This window comes from Cheilinus undulatus, linkage group 9, assembly GCF_018320785.1.
Source record: "Cheilinus undulatus linkage group 9, ASM1832078v1, whole genome shotgun sequence".
Lineage (NCBI taxonomy): Eukaryota > Metazoa > Chordata > Actinopteri > Labriformes > Labridae > Cheilinus > Cheilinus undulatus.
In genome coordinates, this window is record NC_054873.1 from 13,132,521 (window position 1) to 13,158,569 (window position 26,049).

Here is a 26,049-nt window from a genome sequence, read left to right on the forward strand (position 1 = left end):
ACGCACAAGCACTGACACCACCTTAATGATCTGTACTGTTTACCTTCAGGGCTGATGTGAACAGAGTATATTCTGACTCCCAGTCCCAGTTCCTGTTGAAAGTTTTCACTGCATGTGTAGCTAAAAGCACACCGATTATCAACCAGGAAATCTTCTTCATGTGTCTGCAAAATGAAAAGAAGTTTAAGTTTGTCATGGTAAAGCAATACAGCCAATAATATTGTCCATGCACTGTGTTCTTCATATCTATAACTTTACCTTGTACATATCTGATAAAGTCTTCACAACATTTGTTAAAATAGGAGATTCAAACAGCTTTACAAAATTAGACAAAACTCTAACAAGTAACACGAAAAAGGTGTTTTTTTTTTTTTTCAATATAATGGACTTAAATTAAGACAACCACATCTTTATGCAATAGTACTCACCCTTTCTGTGAGAGGATCTTAAATCCATGTGCTACAAGAACACAGAAGCCCATACTGGGCACATAAAGAACCCGCTCTGCCACAACAAAACCCACAGGGAAGAAGAGATTGGAAGCAGGGATGAAAGGCAGGACGATCAAAGACAGAGCCTGAAGAGAGAAAGCCAAATAACTTAAAAACAACTTAAGCCATTATAAACATACTGTTTCTTTGTACACAATAAAATTCAGACGTTGTCTGGATGTAACAGTCTGGAGACCAAATTATAGCACTCAGTTTCAATGTGGAGGTCTGAAGGGCAGAAAGATGTTATTTAAAACACTGACAACTATGTGAAGCTGCAGAACAGGATTCTATATAATACATGTCTTTCAAACAATGTGTACATCATATGGCAACCACATAAAAGCTAAGATGTTAATTTAAAATGTAACTTTTGACATTCATGGACTTCACAAGTGATGACAGTAACTGGTTTTAATATTAACCACTGTAAAATTCCTCCATGGTTAGTTTAACCGTTCAAGTTTTAGTTAACAGGAAAACTGTTTTTGATTAATGTGCTGGTAAACATGGTATACAACATAAGTTTGTTAACAGAGGTTAATGAAAAATAAGGATTTACAGGACAGAAAAACACCATCTGTCTCCTGTCAGAGCTGTGAGAAGAGAGACATACAGGAGGAAGCAGGGAGCACTTAAACCGTAAGTCAAAGAATATCCTGCAACTTTCTAAATGTTTGATTCTAAGTGTTATTCTCAGTTTGTTACTTCTGGTGCTCTCTTTCAATACTTAATCCCAATGTTGATTGCCCATCACCTTCACTGGTGAAATTTCTGCCACATGAGGGATTTTTGAAAAAACATCATCACTGGTTAAAATGCATGTGTTGTGCTGTAGGAGCATCTGATGCTGCCAGTAGCATAGCAGAGAGATATGTGACAGGTAACAGCTCAACCTGAGTCCAGTCATTAGCACTTTTCACTCTGACACTAAAGAGCAGCCAAGTAACAAGCCCCTGTTTATGCAGTATTAACATGAAGCACAGCAATGGAGTAAAGTGTATGTTATCTCCTCTCCAAGTTTAAAGCGTGTAATAACAGCAACATACACCAAGGGTTCACACTTTACAGAGCATCTCTGTCAGCCTTTCTTTTTTTTTTTTTTTTTTTCTTTTTTCTTTTAAAGATTTGTTTTAGGGCTTTTTATGCCTTTAATGACAGAGGAGGACAGTGGATAGAACCGGAAACAGGGATAAAACATGCAGGAAAGTGCCAAAGGCCGGATCCAAACCCAGACTGACTGTGTAGATAGTGTGTGCCTCAAACCACTAGGCCACCTGGGCCCATCTGTCAGCCTGTCTGGAGCTTTAACACAAGCTGTGGGCTGCAATGGATCAACCCAGTTTGTTTTAAGCCCAGCTCAAGCAGTGATTTTACTACAAGCATATATTTCTGTTATTAAATATATGGCATCTTAGATGAACGGTCATGAGAGTGGCCATCAGGCTGCAGCCAGACTCTCTTGCATTAATCTGCTATTTGCTCCTCTCAGGGTTTTCTTCCTCAGATACCGTTCAGTGGAAGTGCAACACGAGCTTGCCTCTTCATGGTTAAGTGCATCCAATTTAGGAACACCTGTCTGTCATTAAAAAATACAAATAAAGCTGGTTGAAATACCAGGAGGCAACTGAAGAGGAGGAGGCAAAAATTGCAAGTAAACTCCTGCAGACTATTAAAAACAGTAGCAGCATTTCTGTACTGAAGCATGTCTGATGCATTTGGACAATTTTTAGATGTCACCTCCTCTGCTTTGACACAGCTGCTATCTCTCTTGTTGTCATTTTTTAACTCTGGCATCCTGGTTACTACTGATCAATAAAATAACCAAGCTTGTATTGCTTCAAAGCATGTGGTATCAAAAAAGTACACCAAGTATTGAAAAGTCTGACGTGTTGTCCTCCTCGGTAGAAAACTGTACTTAAACCTTAAATGCCTCTTCTTTCATGTAAGACAGCAGCTGCCTGGAACAGAAGCTAAGTAGGCTGATGTGGTGTGATATTGTTACACAACATATTGCAAAACACTCCAAGCAAAGCAGAGTAAACATTGCAAAGGTCATATGTTATTTTTATTTTCTGTGTTGATGTGTGGTGCCCTTTTCAAAACTGAAGTGAAGGGCAGCACTCTGAGGAAGTTTACTGACCTAAAAGTAAGAGAAGTCAGTTGCACAAGAGATGTTTTGCCAAAATAAACTGTTAACTCATTCATAATCTGTATTTCTCTATATCTGCATATACCTGCCTTTAGCTGTACATCTTTGATTACTTGTTAATAAAGCAATCTTGCTATCCTCATATTTTTCCATATCAAGGAAAAACAATACAAAATGAGAAATATAAAAAAGGGAGAGCTTGAACATTGGCATGCACACACACACACACACACACACACACACACACACACACAGTTGTTGCACTGGTCTCCTGCAAAGACTGGTGCCCTGTAAGACTGGCTGAGATCTTTTCACCCAAGACCCACATGCGTGGGATTAAGCACCATTATCTGCAGTTACTAGAAAATAGCTGCTGTGGCTTTTGATCTTGAGGAAGCACTTAAGTTAGTTGTCCCTGTATGACATTTTTAAGGTCAGAAACAAAAAGGAGTTCTTTCATTTATGAACAATTTCTTCCATTAAGCTATGTGAATAAATCTGAGTGCTTTGAAGGACAAAGCAGATGTTAGAGGCTTTACAGGCTTGAAATTATTGACAGTAAAAAGGATTGGAGGTTCTTTGTTTGCAACGACCTCATCTGACCAACAAGGAAAACAGAGCTGCATGATGAAGAGCAGTTTTATGTGTACATTTACAATGAAGGCTCTGACAATTTTCATGCAGTCACATGGAACTCATGCAAGCCATCACTTTCCCTCAGAGAAATTGTTGCAGCTATAGTAGTAAAATATGTGTTACTTATTTTGGATTCACAAGAAACAAGTTGATAGACTGCTTTAGCTAATGCTTATACAGATGTGTATTTATCATACCTCTTTCCATTGACATGATACCAGACTGTACTGCACATCACGTTTTTTTTTCTTTTATGACTTCTTACATAAAACAGATGTAAAGTCCAAAACAATTACATTTTGATCGTGAGATTCAAATGTTAATTGCTTTTTTTTTTTTTAGATTTATTTTTGGGCATTTTTGTGCCTTTATTAGATAGAGGAGGACAGTGGATAAAGTCGGAAACAGGGTCAAGAGTGGGGGAGAGACATGCGGTAAGGGGCCTCGGGCCGGATTCGAACCCAGGCCACCTGCGTACATGGGGAGCACCTTTAACCACTAGGCCAACTGCTCCCCATTAATTTCTAATTTTTAAGCCCACTGAAGCAATTCGCATTTGGTGGGTACCTGTTCAAAGGCTTATTAACACAAATAGCCTGTCATCTGATCACATAGCAGCAACCAATGCATGTAGGCATGGTCAAACCAGCTCAAACCAAGCATTAGAATGGTTAAGAAAGATGATTCAAGTGCATTTGGATGTGCCATAGTTGTTGGTACCAGATGGTTTGGTTTAAGTATTTCCAGAGGAGGAAAAAGTACAAGTCTATCGTACTCAAGTAAAAGTACAGCTACTTTAGTTAGAATTTTCTTAAGTAGAAGCTAAAAGCAATAGTCTTTAAATCCACTCTAGTAAAAGTAGTAAAAAGTAGATCATTAAAAGTTTACTCAAAGTAATAAGGTCTGATGAGTCTGCAGTCAGCTGCAACATTCAAACGATGTGGTCAGAAGTAGAGATGTTCCAATACCATTTTTTCTTTCCCAATACTGATTCAACCAAGTACCGATCTACTACCAGAGAAAACTTTCTGGACTGAGAAATAAAATAATCACATGCAGCATCTCTGTGACCCTAAAGTTGTTTTTCTGATGATTATTGAGAGTTTTACTGCTAAATATTAAAATAACAATGACACAGGCGCTCTCTGTCTCTCTCTCCATTGTCCTCTATGCAGGCAGCATGACGCAATGAACAGCCAGCCATGTGCCTACAGACCCTCACAAAGGGTCAAAAATATGAACGTTAGCATTCAAGCTAGCTGTAATAAATGATCAGAATTAAGACGTTCAATATTGGGTTTACTGGTGTGGAATTAATCATTAAAGTCCTGAAAAGTCCCACAAGTTCCAGGCTTGCTGAAAATGCTGCCGCATGGGGTTCAAAGGCATCAATAGCGTCAATGGGACGGCACATTGGCTAGCTACGAGAGGAATAACAAATAAGAGGCAACGACACATGGTTCAAAAGTTATTTAACTTTTGATAAACTGTGTCACTTCTTGTTGTGCACGACAACGCCCGTCTAGAAGGCATTTTAATGATCACATCCAGAAAAAAAATGGCACGCAGCCACCAGTCTTTGCTGCTGCAGTGGGTCTGTTGCTTCTTCTTCACTGCTCTAATCATGGCAGCTTGTGCATGCAGTGTTTTTCGGCAGCGAAGAAGAATAGATACTGGTATTGGAATCGGAACATCTCTAGTCAGAATTGGATGTAGACAATATGAAAGGCTGCCAGGTCACCAACAACCACGGCAGTTTCAAAATCACCTTTCTTCCCCATTTTGATGCTCAGTTTGAACTTCATCTGATCAACCTGATCATGTCTGCATGCCTAACCATGTGACTGGCTGGTTCCATATTTGCCATAACGAGCAGTTAAACAGGGATATGTAATAAAGTGATCATTGAGTGTATATGGCACAAAGAAAAGATAGTTGATTTTACTTTTTGTACAGTAATGTCCAGCACTACTTAGAAAGTATAGTGACGAGTTTTGGTATATTCAATTACCGAATGTAAATAATGTGGTTCAGTATTTTTACAGGTTATGCTCTGCAACAAAATAGTCATAACTCAGAAGTAACCAAAGTAGCATTCTCATCTTTTGGGTCTAAGTTTAAGTTTCTTGAATATTTTTTCTCACCATGATGACAGTCTTGGCAGAGGTGTGTCTGTAGCGCAGGCTGTGGAAGGCTAACAGGCCCATAAAGGAGTAAAACAACAGGGTTGCCAGGTTGCGAAGGTCCAGGAGAGAGTCCACCAGAGGGATGGTGCCCATAGTCCAGTCACAGCAGAGCTCAGAGGGATTCAGCAGCAGCCATGCGTTCACAGGAAGTAAGTAGTTGAAGGTCAGCTGTCTGACAGGAGTGGGGCTAACTGCGGCTGGGTTATCAAACCTACAAGAGGACACAGGCAAGAAACATAAGTCCAACAAATATAAGGGTATAAATGATAAGAAATATACATGTTCCTTTATTTTTCAACTAATTTGGTATTAATTATTATTATTTATTTACTCGTCAGGCCTACTTCCCCTGTACCCTGTTGAAGCATGGTTGTCCCTCCTACCCACTCCCTTGCTGCCCTGCCCTCACACTGCATCTTGTACATGTCTTCATATTGTAAAAGGACACAAGCATGGCTTTGTTCACAAGTAGCTCAGCCTCAGAGTCAGCACAAAGAACAACTCAGAGGACGACTGCAACTTTACTGACTTTTTTGTTTATTTTGAGTCATCGTGGTCAGATATGGCCATGTAACACGCAGTCACTGTTTAAAATAATTATCTAGAGAAACAGTGATATGCACCATACGTGATGTCCATGTTGTTCACCCTGGCTGGTGTGCATGCATGTGCAACCGTACCCTGCAGATGCCTACCTCTTCCAACTGTGCTCAGGCCAAGGAAGTGTATCATACTTGAATGCAGTACAGAGCAATTTCACTAGTCAAACCAGCTGGATTTTTGGAGTCAAATATGCTTGGGCACAGAACAGATTGCCTAGTCTGAGTGCAGCCTAAACCACTGTTAAAGGTTTGAGCTTGCCAGACAGCAAACAAATGTACAAATTAAGTCATATGTTATTTACATTAATTTAAACCAACCAGTTAACCAAGGGACTGAAAAAGCTTAAACCACATTATATATGTGAAAAGAACAAACATGGATAAAAGGAGTATAAGAACAATAAAAAAGGGCCAAACATAAAAGTATGTTAAAATGTAAGAATGTAAAGATTAACTCAAATCTAAAGCCAATACAAGAAGGTAGTTTTAGTTATGATTGAATACATTTAAGGACCTTTTTAGGGCTGACACCTTCTGGTTTGGTGGTCAATTGGTTCATTGATGAGCCCTCATCTGGCAAAAAACTTGTTGGTTAGGTAGTCACTTACACAAGGCTGAGTGAATGAGACTTGCAGGCAGGAGAAAACAAGGAAACCCTATGTTATTTTCTGACTGTTTTTCAGCAGTAATGCAGTAAAAACTCAGAAACTAATGTACATCTTCGACTCAACACAAAGATGCAGGATGATAGTACTGAAGTGGCCCTGAGTGTGTCCCCGCTCCATCACAGCCTACTCCAGCTATATGTTTTCTTCACCAGTAAGCAACTACATTGCATTGAGTCCCTTTATCATCTCATTAAAATGTATACATTAGCAGAAGTGTCTGTTACAGACAGAGCGAGCAGAGAAGACAGTTTTTAAATCCCCAGCTGCAGACTTTCTTTTCACTTCACCAGAGTCAATAAATGCTCCATTGTAAATCATTCACCTGTTGCTTATCATCCAATTAAATCTGTGCATAGTGCATACAGCATCTTCTACCTGTTTTTCTAACTTCAGTCACACAAGTGAGAGACAACAATCATAGAAGGATCATTTTAAATAGTCTGCTCTAAAAACTGTTATCAGAGCATTTCAAAGCAACTATGAATGGACTCTCACAAGGTTCATTCTTCCCACAGGCAGTTAAAACCATTAGCTTCATTCAGTATGTCACGGGGCAAGTAAAGCTCATTGTTTTGCAAAAACACTTCCATGTGTCAAGTGTTCAAAACAACAATAAAACAAAATATAAATAGCATAGCAAGGAAAAGGAGTCTGTTCAGGCTAAAGCAAATCCTAATCAGGCTAGCCTGTTTGCACAAACTTCCCATAGACTCCTATTTTCATGAGGGAATACAGGAAAGAAATGGGAAGAAAGGTTGTGAAAAAGACAACCAATGAGGCAAAGCTGGAGCAGGAAGTCAGCTGAGGCAAAAGAGAATAGAAAGGGAGGAACACACGAGAGAAAGAGAACAAATTAGGCAAAGTAAAGGTTGGAAGCCTGTTTAGGCTGGAGCTCACTCTGGCCAAGTTGGCTGTTTGGTCTACAAACCACCAGACCCCCATTTGCATGAGGGAAAAAGGGGAGACAAAAAGTTGTGAGAAAGAAATTCAATGAGGCACAGCAAGAGTAGGAAGCCTGTTCAGGCAAGAGCCCACCCTGGCCAGGTTATACTGCTTGCACTACCTCCGGATGCAACCCAATTTTGAATGCACAAGATAAGAGAGAAAGGGAAGTTGTGATAAAGAGAACCAATATGGCAGGCATGGGGTAAAACCCTGCTTAGGATAAAGCTCAATCTGACCAGGTCAGGCGGTTTACAAAAACTTCCCATAGATCCAAATTTCTATGAGGAAAAAAAAGGAAAGAAAAGAAAAGGTGGTGAAAAAAAGACAACCAATAAGGTCGTGCTAAGGTTGGAAATGATGAGAGCTCACTCTGGCCAAGTTAGGCTGTTTGGTCTACAGCCCACTAGACCCCCGTTTGCATGAGGGGAAAAAAAAGGAGAAGATGGAAAAAGTTGAGAGAAAGAAAACTAATAAGCTACATCTAGGGTAGGAGGCCTGTTCAGGCAAGAGCCCACCCTGGCCAGGTTATGCTTTTTGAACCACTCCCCAATTCTACCGCATTTTCAAATGCAAAAGAAGAGAAAACAAGGGAAGAAAAGTTGTGCTAAAAATAACCAGAACAGCAGAGATGGGGAGAGAAACCTGTTAAGGACAGAGCTCAACGTGGCCAGGTCAGGCTGTTTGCTCTACCACTGACTAGAACCCACTTTGCATGAAGGAAAAGAGGAAAGAAGAGGGAAGAAACAGAGTTAGGGAAGGAGGCATGTTTAGGCTAGAGGCCATACAAGCCAGATTAGGCTGTCTAAACTACCTCCCCCTTTGGCCCTGACTTTAATGAAGGAAAAGAGGAGAGAAAAGGGAAGACAAATTGGAATGGAGGACAGGAAAGACAGATGTAGGACAAGGAGATCTGTTCAGGTTAGGCTTTTTCTGCTGCCCTTAGACCCTGAGTCCGCTGGTGCATGAGGGAAGAAAAAGAAAAGTGAAAACTGGATTTATTTTGTTTTTTGCCCCCTGTGGTACTAGTTCTCCTTACCCAAATTCACTGGCTTGTTAGGACTGCATACGATTCTAAAAAACCTGTGCTGTTCACCTTTAAAACATTTGTATGCAATCGCAAAGTTGGCTTTCCTAGCTTGGGTGGCTTTACAGTTGCATACAAAAAAGTGCTGTTATTTACACCACAGGAATATGAACCTAATAAAATGTGAAAGTGTGTTGAGGCTCAGAACTGGCTTGAGTGTGCTTTAGTGATTTATGATCTTTTATGTTGCTTTGATCTTATCTTACCTTGATGACACAAAGTTTAAAAACCAAACAGGTCAACAGTACATCAAATCTGTTACAGTTCAATCCATTTTCCATATTATTGATAATAGTGCCTTTATCTTTTATACAACCTAAGCTGAGGCCTTCCCGCTTGTCCACTGCAATAAAAAGAAGTCATACAATGTTGCTTGTCAAGTTTTATTCATGTGTTGATAACAGTATCATCTTTCTTCCGTGCTAACAGTTGCGCCATCTTTGCCTTCCTTGGAATTAAGATGGATGATGTATGATTAGCAGAAGAGCCAACCACAAATCAAATCTAGAAATTTGTGTTTCGCTTGAGTTGATCAGCAGTATTCAGTTCCTGTCTCCTATATCTGTGTGGATCTATGAAAACAGTCACTATATAAAGTACACATCTAACATTGAAACTCAATCTCTATAAGCCCAAAGAAAAATGTCATAAATCAAGAGGGCAGCAGTAAAAAGAGACAGCATGTGATATAAAGTGTCTATTATGTACTTATGGATGTTCCAGTTTAGTGCAATAGATTGATGCTTTGTCTTACATCTAATCTGGTCTAAAATATCCCTCACACATTCCATTGTCATGGTGACCACGCAAAACTCATCATAACAGCCATAATCCTTACATGAAGATTTGAAGGATGAAATCTTATTGCTTTTTTGACTCCACTAATAAAAAAAGTCTATTATTCTCAAATGGAAATGGGCCCACTTTATAAGGATCACTCTGCAAATAATGAGACCTTCTTTTTGTTTAAAAGTTATATGTTATACATTTAGTGCCTGTTTTCCCTGCCTGCATGTCAGTGTCATTAGAGGCACATACTGGAACACTGACAAATAAGTTATTGTTTACATTTTCCACAGGCAAGATTCACAACGAGCGATAAGTCTCTGGGTTCAGAGGAAGTAGAGATAAGCTTTTTCATAAGAAAGCACCTCCGAAGAGAAACAAGATAAAAGATACTTGTCTACAGGCACTGTGGTAAAGCTGCACAAAATGAGTTCCTCATAGAGGACAGCTGAAACCATGGGTCAAGAAAACCCCAAAGTTACTCTGTACAGTGTCTGCCAAACATCTGTACTTTTTGTTTAACTGCAAAATTGAACACAGAAATAATGCAGATTCACACATAACACAACTTTTCTCTTTGATAATTCAGGGGAAGAAAGGAGGTCATCAGCAGGGGCAACTAACTGAACTGCTCTAAGCTGTGAACTACATTATTCAAGTTTAATTTTAGGCTAGGTTGCCTTTATAATTCCACATTAACAATTTTTAAGTTAGCATGAATCCATATACTTTCACATGAAAAGACACACTACTTCAATACCACGTGCTTCAAAAAGAGTCAAAATATGTTGTTGTATTGATCGACAGTAGCGAAAAGTACAGAAGTTCAGAGAACACAGATCTTAAGTTACTGTATATAAGGGGGTGTTTGAAAATATCAATATTTCATGGTGCAATAGCATATCGATTTATTAAAATGCACTATCGATATTTAATAAATTAATAATTAACTTTTTTGGTAGGTAGTACAATACACAGCCCTACTGTATATATTTAACCATGAGAATACGACCCACTCTATTTGTGGCAGCCCTGGAACAAATTAGATCAGGGGAAAAATTGATTTTTACAATGTGTTTAAGTATCCTTTCAGCACCTGGCACAGCGCTGTGACCACAAGACAGTCCAGCTGCAAACCACAGCTCTCAGATGTTCGCTCTTGCAGACCACTACTGCGAGATGCCACCTCTGTCAGAGAGAATCCCACCTTAAAACTTTCAAAATAAAATCAGATTATTCTTACCCAAAGAACTGTGTATAAACTATTCATAAGTGTTATTAATCATGATTTTAGTCATTATTTTGGAATCTTATTTTACCAACTTCAGAGCAGAGAAAGTCTTGTGCTCCTCCTGAAATGTCTGGTGAACCCCTAAGGGGATCCTGGACCCCAGATAGGGAACCAGTGGTTTAGGGTATAGGTTAAGGTGGGGGTTAGGATACCAAAAGTTAATGTCAAAAACCTGACCTGTAAAACCTAACAATTACGAAATGTTTGATAAAGCCAACCTAACAGTCAGTTTACAGGAAAAAACTTGGGGGGAAAAAAAAAAAAAAAAAAGTATTTCGTCCATGGGAACACTCTATAGCAGCAAGCATACAGTGCCATGAAAAAGTATTTGCCCCCTTTCTGATTCCTGATGTTTTTGCATATTTATCACACTTAAATGTTTTGGATCATCAAACCAATTTTTATATTTCACAAAGACAACCTAAGTAAATAGAAAATGCAGTGTCTGAATGATTATTTAGTGTTTTAAGAGGGGGAAAAATCCAAACCTATCTGGCCCTGTGTGAAAAAGCAATTGTCCCCCTTGTTTAATCATGAGTTAACTGTGATTAACCACAGTTCCTGGAAAGCTGAGTTCAGTTTCAATGGCCATACCCAGGCCTGGTTACCGACAGATTTGTTGAATCAAGAAATGATGATGGAGGTTCAGCAAGGCTAAAACATAATGCGTTCCCTTATGCAAAAAAAAGCAAAACGGCCAATTTTGTGAGACAACTTCCATGTAAATTCAGGGCTTACAATGGATCAACACCAGGCATAACAATTACAAAAAAAAAAAAAAAAAAATGAAAAAAAAAAAAAAAAAGGCTCATATCTCCCCATTGGCTTCACCTATATGATGATGGGTGTCACAGAGAGAGGCACACTCAATACTTTAGCTCATCCTACCTGTGTGAGACAGGGTTATCTGTTTCAGTACTAATGTTACAGTATGGAGTGGGGCCTCGAAAATATTCTCAACTACAAAAGGGGGGCCCTTTAGAAAAAGTTTGGGAACCACTTGCCTATGGAAAAAATAATAAATGTGTCTTATGGTTAAAAATGAGGCAGAGTTTGGAGTGATAATGACTGAAAAAGATGCATCATAGTTGAAGCTTTTGTTCTGTCTATTTCTAAGATGGCTAAAGAATCTCTTTTATCTTTCAAATCCAGCTGAGGCTCTTACAGCAAAAAAAAAATCTTTCCAAAAGATTTATCCCTAGAATTTGGGTTTTTAAGCTGCAGTCACACTTAACTGATGTACAAACAACAAAAAACAAACTGCTGCTGGTTGCATGTCCCTTATGATTTTGACTAAACAGCTCCTTCTCCTCTGATGTTCAGACTAAGTAGATCCCATCTCTCTTTCAATCACCACACCTCTGGTTCTGAAAGTAGTCTAAACTACAGTAGATTTAGATAATGTCTTGGGAAACTAATCACTGTTGGCATGTTGTTTATCTCAGAATAATATATTGTTATGGCTTGGATGCAGATTTTTTTTCCTCAGACAATCTGGAGACTTCTTCAGGATTACAGCTGGAGGATTAACTCACCAAAGGCTAATTGTCTGGAATTTTATCTAGACCATCAAATTCCTTTGAGTCGAGGTTAGATGGAACCCTGTAATGACAGTCTATGTTCAGTAAATGTTTAATCCACAAGATTTATCTAGGCCTAAATCATACACAATTACCTACAGAGCCGATGCCAATGAGTCCTTGTCTGTCTCCTAGTCCTATTGCAGCTTTCAGACATATGTGCACAAAATTGAATTTAAAGACCCATAGACATTGATCTTATGCTTTTTGCTCTGCTTATTTTAACTACGTTAGTAAAGATTAGCTCAGTGTGGCATTTGTAATATCCATAATTGTAACTTAGTAAATTGAGTGTTAACACAGCAGCAGCAGAAGGTAAGAAATACTTCTGAGCATTTCTAAAAACTATTTAGGGCCTTAAACTCAATTAACAGGCCAACAAGGCTAAAGAAATTTTACATATTTGGAACAAGAACATGCTTTTTTAAGTTGCCAATATAGTTTTTGGTAAAATACAAAGATCTGAACATTTCACAAATTCATGTATTTCATAATTATCTCTTTGCTTTTACAGCAGAGTCAATACATAATGCTAAAAATAATGGGGGGTTGAACTTGTTAAGGTTTTGTATTTAAGTCTTTCATTTATAAAATAAGGGCAAAATTAGCCCTTTTTAACTTAAAGGCAAAAAAATCCCTAATCTCATCTCTTTGAGGATGCATACTGGGTGGTTTTCATTGAGCATAGCGCATCACATTTAGTGTAAAAACTCTCTGCAGTGAATGCAGTTGGGATACAACTGCAGAATATAGCAGTCATAGCGTGCATCAAGGGGATGTTGTGTCATTCTTGGATCCTGATCCGTTTTTGTGTGGTCACTCTCATACAAGAGGATCAAAAAGAACATTCAAAGTTGTTATCAGGTTTGATCATCTTTGATTTGCAAACTGTTTGCATTTGAGATTAAAGCATAAAGCTACACTGAGTAAGAACACTGCAAATGCACCCAAAAACAATTTCCATGACGGCTGTAAACAAAGTGTATGAAGGCCTGTTAGTCGCATCAGTCAGCTGCAGGAAGTCCAAAGCCATGGGAAGATTTTCTTCTTTCATCAAATAAATAAATATATTGCGTAAACTATTACATAATATAAAACGAAAAAAAATGTGACTAGTATAATGTGTTTATATAACCATGGAATCCATTTACATTCAAAAATGACTGTAATTTACTGCCCCTTTGTGTAGATAAGATAAGATAAGCAGCAGGGAATTTACACTTTTTCAATGAAGATCTACTCTGATGTGCCAAAAAAACTGAAGGGAGAACTGAAAGGAAGGTAGGGCTGTTACAGCACTAGAGTTCAAAAACTTACCTGTTTTGTAAAAGCAGTTCCTGACATAACACTCTAAAATCTAAATCAAGGACGGTAAAAACAACTTCATTCCAAATTCACCTACAATCACTAACAGTTATCATTAGAAGAGAGCATCAGAGCAAGGCACCAATAAAAAGTGAAACTAGACATGGTAACAGCATGGTTAAAAAGTTTTCTCTGACAGGCTGTTTTCTCATTGCTAAAAATTGCAGAGTTTTTTTTTTTCTTTTTCAAAATCATTTCGATGATATTAAGACTAAGAATGATTGCTACTTTCAGGGTGGAGGGATTTGACTGGCATATGGACATGTGGTTGATAAAAAAGGAGGCTTAAAGCAGGGGTGTCCAATTTACAGCCCAAGGGCCGAATGCAAACCTATGATCCACTGTTAATCAAATCCCTGGTGAATTCTAAAAACACAATGAAATATGGCCTGCATTAGAACACAGTGCTTGTGCTTGACTGCATTGTTCTTCTTTGTTTTGACACTGGGCAGTGCTGAAGTGTTAATCCTGCAAATAAATACTTTGACAAAAAGAATTCATTGAGGTGCTTCTTTCACGACTAAACTGTGATGACACCTAAATGGTGAAAATATTTGCAACTAAAATAAGAACAATATCTGGATTCATAACACCCTGATAAGTAAAGAGAAAATGATTGCAGCAGTACATGAGAGTATAAATGGCGCTCATTTGTTCCTGTCTAATCCAATTTACGAAGCATGTTGCTCCAATTACACTGTATTGCCAAAAGTATTCACTCAACCATCTAAATAATTGAAATCAGGTGTTCCAATCACTTCCATGGCCACAGGTGTATAAAATCAGACACCTAGGCATGCAGACTGTTTCTACAAACATTTGTAAAAGAATGGATGGCTCTCAGGAGCTCAGTGAATTCCAGCGTGGTACTGTGATGGGATGCCACCTGTGCAACAAGTCCAGTTGGGAAATTTTCTCACTACTAAATATTCCACAGTCAACTGTCAGTGGTATTATAACAATGTGCAAATGATTGGGAACGACAGCAACTCAACCACAAAGTGGTAGGCCATGTAAAATGATGGAGTGGAGTCAGCGGATGCTTAGGCGCATAGTGCGCAGAGGTGGCCAACTTTCTGCAGAGTCAATTGCTACAGACCTCCAAACTTCATGTGGCCTTCAAATTAGCTCAAGAACAGTGCGCAGAGAGCTTCATGGAATGGGTTTCAGTGGCCGAGCAGCTGCATCCAAGCCATACATCACCAAGTGCAACGCAAAGCGTCGGATGCAACAGTGTAAAGCACACCACCACTGGACTCTAGAGCAGTGGAGGTGTGTTCTCTGGAGTGACGAATTGCGCTTCTCCATCTGGCAACCTGATGGATGAGTCTGGGTTTGGCGGTTGCCAGGAGAACGGTACTTGTCTGACTGCATTGTGCCAAGTGTAAAGTTTGGTGGAGGGGGGATTATGGTGTGGGGTTGTTTATAGGAGCTGGGCTTGGCCCCTTAGTTCCAGTGAAAGGAGCTCTGAATGCTTCAGCATACCAAGAGATTTTGGACAATTCCATACTCCCAACTTGTGGGAACAGTTTGGGGATGGCCCCTTCCTGTTCCAACATGGCTGTGCACCAGTGCACAAAGCAAGGTCCATAGAGACAAGGATGAGAGAGTTTGGTGTGGATGAACTTGACTGGCCTGCACAGAGTCCTGACCTCAACCCGATAGAACACCTTTGGGATGAATTAGAGCGGAGACTGAGAGCCAGGCCTTCTCGTCTAACATCAGTGTGAAATCACAAATGTGCTTCTGGAAGAATGGTCAAAAATTCCCATAAACACACTCCTAAACCCTGTGGAAAGCCTTCCCAAAAGAGCTGAAGCTGTTATAGCTTCAAAGGGTGGACTGATGCCATATTAAACCCCGTGGATTAAGAATGTCACAAGGGATGTCACTTAAGTTCATATGCAACTCAAGGCAGGTGAGCGAATACTTTAGGCAATATAGTGTATCTTCAAGCACAATAGTCTGATAAAATGTGGCAGATTTATACAGTCTGCTCTTGTTTTGTGTCTGAATGTGGAGATGACCCGCATTAGTCTTTGTGCCTCTCATGGAGCGTCTTTCATCCTGATCAGGTACAGACCCAGAAGTAGCCAGAAGTAGCCAGAGACCTCCTGAAATCTGGCTGCCCTACCCAAAATTCTTAGCAGTGATTGGCTGTCTGACTCATTCATCATAAAAATAACTGATGTCGTCGATTTTTCTTGAAACATTCATTCAATAAATAATCTTAGCATAAATCGGATTGGTTAACTTTCATACACTAAAGGTGTATTAACTTTAATACACTGTCAGCCTGATATTTTTCTGCATGTGGCCCTCAGTGGAAAAAGTCTGGACAACCCTGGCTTAAAGCCTCAGTTCAATGCTTTGCCTCTTACTAGACTGAAAAGTTGGGTTAACAGAACATTTTTTTTATGGCAATCGTCATTCTTGGGCAGACTACATTTGTGTTTTATTCAGCCTACGGTGAATGGTAAATGGACTTGTAAAGAGCTTTTCTAGTCGCCTGGTAACTTATAGCTCTTTTACACTGCAGCTCACACCTATCAACTCACTCCACATTCACACACTGATGGCAAAGGTTTCTATGTATGCATACATAGGCCATCAGTATTTGCTCATCCCATTTTTACACATTTACACGCCATGCCACAAGTGTCTTCCCCTAGGACATATCAACATGTGATTGCAGGAGCAGGGGATCCAATCCAAGATGTCCCGACTGCGAGACACTCTGAGCCACATTTGCCCCAAGAGAGCAGAACAGCAGACTGGCTCCACGAGCCCTCCCTCATCATTCTGCTTTTTGTTTTAATCAGCTCTATCTGCTTCATCACCATTTGTTAATGATACGTGTTCAATAAGAGAACCTGCTGATACCCCTGCATTGCTCTTTGTATAATGACTGTGTTAGCTCTCATCCCCTCTAGTTCATGATCTAAATCATCCACAAGGAGCAAAAGTCAAGTAGTAGCACAGCTTCTGGCAACTGCTCTAGCGCAGATCAGAAATTCAAACAGTGCCTGTTCCTACTGCCTACCTGGTAAAGACAGGGAGCTGGGACTGGATAACTTGGACCCTGACGATGACGAGCAGCAGGGTGCTGATGACGAGGACAATGAGCTTCAGAAGAGTTTGGAGGACAGCGTAGGGGAAACCATCTTTACCCTGCAGGACTTGCCAAAGTGTGTCCAACAGCATGGGCAGGGTGAACTGAAAAAGACACAAGAGGAAGACAAGGAGGCAGGGTCAAAATTAACATCCTGTGAACAAATAAGAATCAAAAAGAGTTCTCCGTTTATCATGTGATGTCCAGTGCTTGGCGTGTTAATGTTATACTTGTATAACATACAGTTGAATAAGACTAATCCAGGTGTCAGCTAACATTAACTGGAGCTTTTTCCAATTAGTCAACTTTACCATTAACTTCTGCTACCTGCTCAAACTAGCTATTAACATGTTTTATTTATTAACAAGCAGGGGTGTGACGAGACTCTTATCTCTTGAGACGAGACGAGACGAGATGAGATTTGGGCCTAGAGACACGAGATGAGATTTTACACTTTATTTGTTTTTTTTTTGGGGGGGGGGGTGTAATAGATGAGTGGATAATATGTCAGCTATAAGTCATAATTGCAAAGCATTCCGGTCTATTCAGAAATGTTTAGACTAACTCTTTTTGTATTAAATAGGTTATCAATGCTTACACTCAGTTTGTCTTGTCTAACTCCAACTGTACATATTAATGCACTACAAATCAAACCTTTCATTCCAATAGTTTATGACATCTTTATTTTACTACACTATACACTCATTGTCACAATTACAACAATACTAATAAAAATCATTTAGATTATTTTGAAAGTACTTTAAACACTGTTTACAACAGACTGAGATATAAAGAGCTGCATCAGTAAAATTAAACTATTTCTCATCATCTTTAAGGACATCCATATTTAAAACACACAAAATACATCTTTCCGTCAATAACATGTTTGTTGTAATGTAGAGAAATAGTTTATTTGATCGTTTTGTGCTCTTTTTGTTCACATGAGTGTTGGACACGGTGCACAGATGAACATTTGTGTAAAAGTGTGCGCGTTGGTGAGCGAGTGTGTGTCTCTGCTCCGTGTGTTGTCAGACAACAAGCAGGGTGTGTTTTAATGAGGCTATAACTGTGTTTTTTTGAGCTAACAGTGGACTCTATGGCGCTGAGAGTTTGTTTTGCTAAGTTTACCGCTGCAGTATACAACAGCCCGTCGCGCTACTCATGTCAAGCTTCCGATTGATGATACGCGCAGCCAACAGCTGATAGATGAGTGACTGACAGATGGTGAGAAGAGAGGGAGACACGATGAAGCAGTGTGGAAACAGAAGCCGTTTTTACACAGAGATTGCACAATAAAGGTGAAAAGGAATGCCCGTCTCTGTTCCGCAATGAGCAATTCATGTAACAGAGCTGCGCACGCCCGAGCTTAGACACACACCCCAGCGGCCGCATGGCAGCCTCTGCCCGAGCTGCTGCTTTCAATGAAACTCGAAACCCTGGATTTCTCGGTATAAAACTTTGTATTTTCTAAATGAAATATGGGGAAAATAATTTGAACATTCATTTTGATCGATTAGATCCAATAGACTTTTTTTCTGCCATGTTTCTGAGTTGGAGGTCTGACTTTGAGCAGTGTCAGAGCACACGTATTTATGTCGGAGGTCGGAAACTTCAGAGTACCAAGCTCATCTGAACACATAATGGAACTTTTCAGACACTGCTGTGAGCAGAGATGTGTCTGCTCTCTCCTCTCCCGTACAGAGTGTGATCAGTTCTCTAACCTTACAGTCTCTCCAGTTAATCCACATTATTCTTTGTTTTCTCCAATGAAATGCCGCTCGATTAAACCGCGCTGGTTTTTAAATCACCCATTTATGGAGACAGCAGTGCACACTCGCCGTTGCGGAATGCCGTGACGTCCTTTCACACTCATTTCGGAAAAGTCTGTTACGGCTCTGATACTACCTCTCGATCCAGATCAGAGGTGGGGCAAGATCTGCCCCCAATTACAAACGGTTGCTTTCACACAGAACGGCATTGCAGCACGAAGGCGTAACAGCCACGGAAAAGAGAGGCAGTCTGAAAGTAGCTAAAGTTATAAAGTCACAGACACCGGCACTATGAGCGATTAAACTAAATAAACACTATATGCTCCTTATGGAGACTGCACAGGTTTCCAGCAGCAACATTTCATTATTTTGAACCGTTATGATGAACTTATGCATTGGCGGATCACGTGCGGCCCCAAGTAGCACAAGCAGAGGAGGGCGTGGGGTTGGAGCGGTGACTGAATGGGTCACAGATCAGCTTCGTTCTTTCATTAGCTGTCAAACCAACAATTTTAAACTGTCCAGGGCAACTTTGTGATCTTTTATAATTTCCAGTTTGGTATTGTTTTCTGTAAGGAGAGCTGCTGCTCCTAGTGTCTGCGCAATTTCGATCTTGTGAGATGGATTTTTCCTTGAAAAGAAATCTTGTGACATTTTGATCTCGTCACACCCCTATTAATAAGGGACCACAAATCCAGTTAATTGTTGTTTCGATGCTGTAATGCAGCCACACTCAGCAAATCAGTTTGACATTGTTTACTTTCAAAGTAAGCGCTTTCCAAAGTTTGACACATTTTGCAGAATCTAAAATTACCATCAATCTTGAAATATGAAGTTTGTGATGAACTGCTTCAAAGATAAATGAAATATGCTCCACAGTTTTACACAGCATTTAGCCATGCTAGATAAAGTGTGCTCGACTTTGGCTGTCTTCTTATCATTTTCTTAAAGGTCACATATTAGACAAAATACACTCATTCAGGCTTTTCTAACAAAAATATGTGTGCTGAAACAAGTTGTTCTCAGATTTTCCCCTCATGATGTCATGTGGGGAGTTAGCACAGCCCCTAGGTTTGGTTGGTCCCCACTTAAGAGAAAGTTCTGCCCTCCTCTCCTAATCCTCATCAGGAGAGCCACATCCATTAAGCCACATCTGTGTCCTGAGAGGGGTGGAGTCAGACAGCTTATTAACATTTAAAACCACAGACACAGAAACAGCTCGTTCTGAGCAGGGCTGAAACAGAGGGTTTTTTAGATGTGCAAAAAACCTACACTGGAGTGTTTTTTCAACAACAAACTTCACAGGCATGTTTAAGGAAACTCTGAGACCAATATAAACTTGTCTTAAAAGGGTAAAACGGGTGCCCTTTAACCTTTGGCTTGTTGATGAATGTGAATTTAAACCACTGTTTTATCAACAGGAAAATCTGTTACCATGAACATCCCTCCTGATAACTTATTATGTATTATTTTGATGAACTCTGCAAGAAACCATACAATCAAAACCCACAAGAAGACAACTGAGGTGTCAGAGCCTTACCCCTTGAGCAACAAACACTTCATGGACACAGCAGATGCCCACAACAGTGATCCCCTGCTCCTTGCACAGTGTTGCTGCAGCCACTAGAACAACCGTCAGAGCAATGGGAGTCCAGACTAGAAGTTAAAAAAAAGAGACATTTAAAAACCTTTTACAGTCAAGTATTATTTTGATACAAATTTTCAGGGTTGACACCCTCCAGTCAGTTTACCAAAGAAAATATAAATTGTGTGAAAGAATTTATGGATGAAAATTATAGAACAAAAACATATATCTAAACTTATTTTGTATATAATTCTAAATAGTTATTGTGCTGTAATCACGGAATTTATACAGATTTTGGCAGGTGCAAGCTGGTCAGTCTTGAGTCAGTTGTTCTTGAGTCAGGGGATCTTCCAGACAATAAACATCAACACTTCCTTCGATGGCTATCAAAACATCACTCAGATTTTACTAGACCAATGAAAAAGGCACCACAGTGTGAAAATAATTAAAGCCACACTTGAACTTGCTTTACACGCAGCAGGGATGTCAGGAATCCCCAAATACTATAGAGAAATACGAAGAAAGACTACATGTGTCCCTGCTATTCATCATGCTTTTTATAAGAACCTCACAGCTTGCTCTATAAACGCCATTTTTTCCTAAGTCTTACCCCATATTTATTCTTTGTTGGCCAATTAAAGCCGTCATTTTAACTATGGACACATTGGACTTTAAGAGAACTGCCCAAAGAACCATCTCATTAGAGAGGAACATCAAGTTTGGGCATTGAGTCTTTTGAAGATTCAGCCTCTAAATTTGAACACAGCTTGAAGGAGCTGCCAGGTGTCAAGAGGAAAGAGTACTAACAGACACTTGGCAGACGATTTCAAAACAACAACCTGCACAAATCATTCCATGTTGAAACATTTTTGATATGCTTTAGATGTTAAGACACTGGAGCTAAAGCCTTGCTGACACCAAGCAGGGGCTGTTATTATTGGCCTTGGCTGTGAAAGTTGTGGCCAAAAAGCTAGAGGATTTACAGTACAGAAACACTAAAGATATTAGTAACACCATCAAAAGATTTTTGAGAGCGTTTTTATACCATTAATGGACAGCTGCAGAAGACATATGATGCCAGTGGAGAAAGAGAGGGAAGAAAATGCCATACTGGAGCCGTGCAAATGCAAGCACGGGATGTCTGGGTTCAAGATAGGTCATCCTTTGCTTAAAGCTTTGTCTGTACATTTGTATGTGTAGCCTATGGCTTTATGAGCATTTAAACTCGTGAGCAGCTCAACAATTACAAAGCCTAAACAGTAGTTGGGTCTGTAAACAGCTATGTGAGGATGGGACTCTACTTGTGATACGATGTATATCATGATAGGGATATCAATACTTTATATAATGATTTTCTACTTTATTTAGAAAGTGGGAAAAAATTAAATCCTCTGCCATTAAAATTTCAAAATACTCGACTTATTTTTCTGCCTTTTCTCTTTTGTTTTTGATGTTTAACAAGAAAATGACAAACTAGCACCCTTGACTAATTAGAAAGAGGACTGCAATATTTGTGAGTAATGGATATTTACTGCATTTTTTGCACCTTAAGGTATTGTTGTGTATTGCTACATCACTACAACAGTGCTTAGCCTTTTCCATCTTTCTAAAATAGACTGGCTAATTAGGCTAAGCAATAGGATTGGGTGGGATCCAATTTTTAATACCATTAAACCTTCCTAAAATTTTCCTACAGTATATGGAATTACTGCCAGGTGTTAAACACAATATGAAAGGAGCAATTCTGACCAAACACATGCAATACATTATTACTGATTTATGCACCTTTAGCTTTAATGTATTACCACCCAACCTTACTAAGCATTGCAATGTACACAAAATATGCCTATCAACTTTGAGACTGGCCATAATTGTTTGATTTCTTTAATCACTGTAAAGGGATGGACACTTCTACAGCTATATAGAGTAGCAACAAGCACGTTTTCCTTTACCAACGGGGCCATAGCTAGGGATTTAGGGCCCCCAGAAAGAAAACTACACAGGGCCCCCCTTAGTTGTCCAGCCAAAAAAAAAAAAAAAATTGTTTTAGGAATATCAACTAATTTTGATGTAATTTTGAACTAAAATTTCCTGATATTAATGAGTAGTATTATTACTAGGGCTGAATGATTTTGGAAAATAATCTAATTTTGTTTTTTTTTCCCCCCAGTATTGCAATTGCGATTTGATATGCAATTATTTCTTAAGTTCCTTATCTTAAGTTTTTTTAAAACACAAGCAATAAATCATTCTATATTATAACCAACACAATATTAGATAAAACTAGAGCTGAACAGTTTTGGAAAATACATAATTGTGATGATTTTGACTCATACTGCAAATTGGATAGGAATTGATGTATTGAAGGGAGTTATAATTTTAATGTCATTCTTATATTTAATAAGAGAAACATACAAAAAGTAGGATTTTTTAAACTATTCTAAAAAATTGCCTGTGGATGACTGCATTACATCTCTGCTGCAGCAGAAAGTTTTAAACTGCTATTTGACACAAATTTCAGGTTAAAGGAATATTGCACCTTCTGTGATTTGAAAATTGCAGCAGGCCATATTACAATTTAATCCAATTTTCTATTAATTGCCCAGCCCTGATTATTACTATGGTTAAATTAAATGTATCAGTATTATTTCCTTCATGTTAATGTGTTTACCAGCCTAATCCCAATTTATGAGACAATAACTCCCACATTAGAAAAAAATTGCTTACATTTCCTCATCACTAATTTTATGTACTTTACACTGATATACTTTGTTATAGGGGTGCACGATTGCAATTTTCTGGCCAATCACCGATCTTTAAAAAGCCTGACCTGCCGATTCCAATTTTGGCCGATACAGATTTTTTTTTAGAACTGACAGCATACACCTTCAATGTTCCAGTCTTATTTTATTGAATAACACTGAACAATACCCGATACACAATACAACAATACAAACTTGTTGTTTTAACTGCACATGAGGTAGTTCTCTCATATATAAATGAAAAGTTTAAAGCATTGCTGTGCAAACTATTAAATTGTATCAGTTCCTTTAGTCTTTCATTTTTCACATTTTAGTAGGTAGAGGCATATGAAACCGATCTTATCCACCAATCTCATTTACAAGGATCGGCCGATCGCCGATCTCCTAAAATTAAGGAAATCGGCACCAATACCGATTTTGGCCGATCGATCGCTGCATCCCTACTTTATTAAATAACAATATATCGCTCTATCATGTTTGAACAAGATGCTAATCATTCAGTTTTATTTGTCACATCTTTTTCTCTGGTGCCCACTGACATTTATGCACTTTTAATTCAATAATGACACTAATTACAAAGGAAAAAGAATAAAATGAATAAAACCAACCTTTTTATTCCTGGCTTCTTAAGGGCCCACTGTGGGCCAGGGTAATCGGTAGCCTCCTGACACATACTACGCCCATGTTTACCAATCTCAGATGTTTAATTCCTCATTGACACTTGTTACATCCCTGGTAAATGGCACGTGCACCAATAGCATGCAATGCAGGCAGCTTTAGCTGTCATGCCCAGCAGACTGATTGATTTTAAACTTTCTTCTGTTTCTTCATTATGTCATTTGATACAATGTTTCTCCTGATGATTTAACTGCTTATGAAAAAAATGTAGCTACATGGCTAACTCTGTGACAGCCCATTAAATTTGCCTGAAATAAACTAAAAAACTATGAAGAATCTGCACAAAAAATAAAGTTACAAACCAGCAATAGATGAACCTCAACTGGTTTTGAGTGTGCAAAGACATCATGTTGTGATTTCTGAAGGGTTTATGAAGTTTTACACTAACATTCTACTAATTTTTTCAAAAAGAAAAACAACAACAACAAAACTGCTGCATCATTCCTGCCATTTATGCCTCATTTCAACTTATCTATGACTGGCATTCATAGATCCGTAATCCTACAAATTATGCCTATGTCTAACACAGGAAAGTACATTTCTTTACAGATGGATTGAACCTGACAGAAACAAGCTGTAGCCTTCAGTTCCCACCATGAAACAGCAGCAGGGATTTATTGTTGCACCTCATGGAGTGCAGTTTTTATTGAAGAGAGTCCTAATTTCAAAACAAAGAAGCAGCTGAGGTGGATGGAGCTGGTGGTGGCTGAGACATACTAGTGGGGCCACATCGTAACAGGGGTGTCTCCCTGCTTGCCATACTTGATGTTGTTATTGTTCTGATAGTCTTTTGGCAGATGAATTTACCCGTTTTATAAAAAACGAGGCATGAAGACTTACCAATGGAGTGGTCTGCACCTGTTGACTTTGTGTAGGCCAAGAAAGCAGCAAGGAGAAAGATTGATGAGAGAAGTTCAGCTCTGCCGACCACACCTGTAACCTGATGGCGATAAATGAAAGCAGTCAGTCCTGGGGCCATCCATACTGACTTTTATTACTTCTTCTCCAAGTCTCACTGGAGTGCCAATAAGGCTGTAAATGGCTGAAAAATCCATCATAAAGTCAAATTTTAAACATCACTCTCTATATTAGAAAACACAATGAGTGCAACAATGCTTTTTCTCTGGAGACTCTGAGGAGAGCTGGACTATCAAGATTTTATACATCTGTTTATTTTCAAATGAGATATAGGGGAAGATAAGATTGCTGATACTAATTTATGTTGATTTGATGAAAAAAAAGTAAAAGGATTGTTTACTGAAAAAACACTCACCACAAAATAATATGTTGTATTTTTTTATTATAAAGTAGTGGGGGTGTAACGGTATAGAAAAATTTTGGTTCGGTACGTACCTCAGTTTTGAAGTCATGGTTCGGTATATTTTCAGTATGGTAATTGAGGCGAATAAATAAAATTCTTTTTTTTTTTTTTTATTAAATTGGATCACAATAAATAGGCTGAATAAATTCATTTAAATTATTGACAATGCAGTAACCTCCTTTCAAAAGTTCTTCAATGATTAAGAATATTGATAAATGAATACATTTTTGAATTACTAGGTTATTTTAATTGATATATTAGCTCCACTGTGGTTTCAAACAAGTTTCACTATCATTTCATTCCGTCTAGTATCATTTATAAGCTTGTAATTTGGCTGCTTTGATGACCAATTGTAATTCTTTCTTATAGCAAAAAAATTCATGTCACCATTCAGCTAAATAAATATCAACATGTGATTTTTTCATCCATGTTGCCCAGCCCAAGCTTCATGTGGCCAAAGCCTCCCACTAGCTATAACCAGCCATCCACAGGGGTCAAAAACAACTCACCTATAAATCTTTAACACAGGAAGTTTTCAGTGACTGAAGTTTAATAACAGATCTTACAGGATATCCCTTCAGACACACTTTAAGTTAAAAACCACAACATCTTCCACTTTTTATGAACAATACAGATGTCTAAAATTGGCAGTGAATACAACCCACATGCTGTTGCTCTTGAATCCAGCTGGGAAAACGGGACAGTTCGGGTAGATCATCACAGTAAATAGTGTAGTGATCTATATCTCTGTACAGCAGTCTCCCTGACAGTATCTTCTGTCATTTGTGTAAATGATGAGTGCCCTCATGTGGAAGGAATAACATTGACACTTATGTCACAACAAGGACCTGTAGATAAACCCTGAAACAACTTAATCCCACCCTGGCCTGAAAGCAGAACTTCATGGAAATGTATGTCTCATCTCAAAGCTTACATGCTTTGGAACCCATGAATCACAGAGCTCTGAGATTCATCACTAGTTTTAAAGCCCTCACTCATCATTCTTTGCTGTATGCAAGTGTTAGACAGTGGTGTG

At 38.9% G+C, this 26,049-nt stretch overlaps 1 protein-coding gene across 1 annotated transcript in view; it reads right to left on the reverse strand.

The window, feature by feature from the left end:
* Positions 1-26,049, reverse strand: part of tmtc3 (transmembrane O-mannosyltransferase targeting cadherins 3) — a 56,150-nt gene that overhangs the window by 16,487 nt on the left and 13,614 nt on the right. Inside the window, exons 4-9 of the mRNA XM_041795565.1 lie at positions 24,533-24,632; positions 20,208-20,323; positions 16,830-17,002; positions 5,424-5,676; positions 429-577; positions 44-164 (exon numbers count right to left, since the gene is read on the reverse strand). Of these exons, the coding sequence (XP_041651499.1) occupies positions 44-164; positions 429-577; positions 5,424-5,676; positions 16,830-17,002; positions 20,208-20,323; positions 24,533-24,632 (912 nt within the window). The remainder of the gene's footprint in view (positions 1-43; positions 165-428; positions 578-5,423; positions 5,677-16,829; positions 17,003-20,207; positions 20,324-24,532; positions 24,633-26,049) is intronic.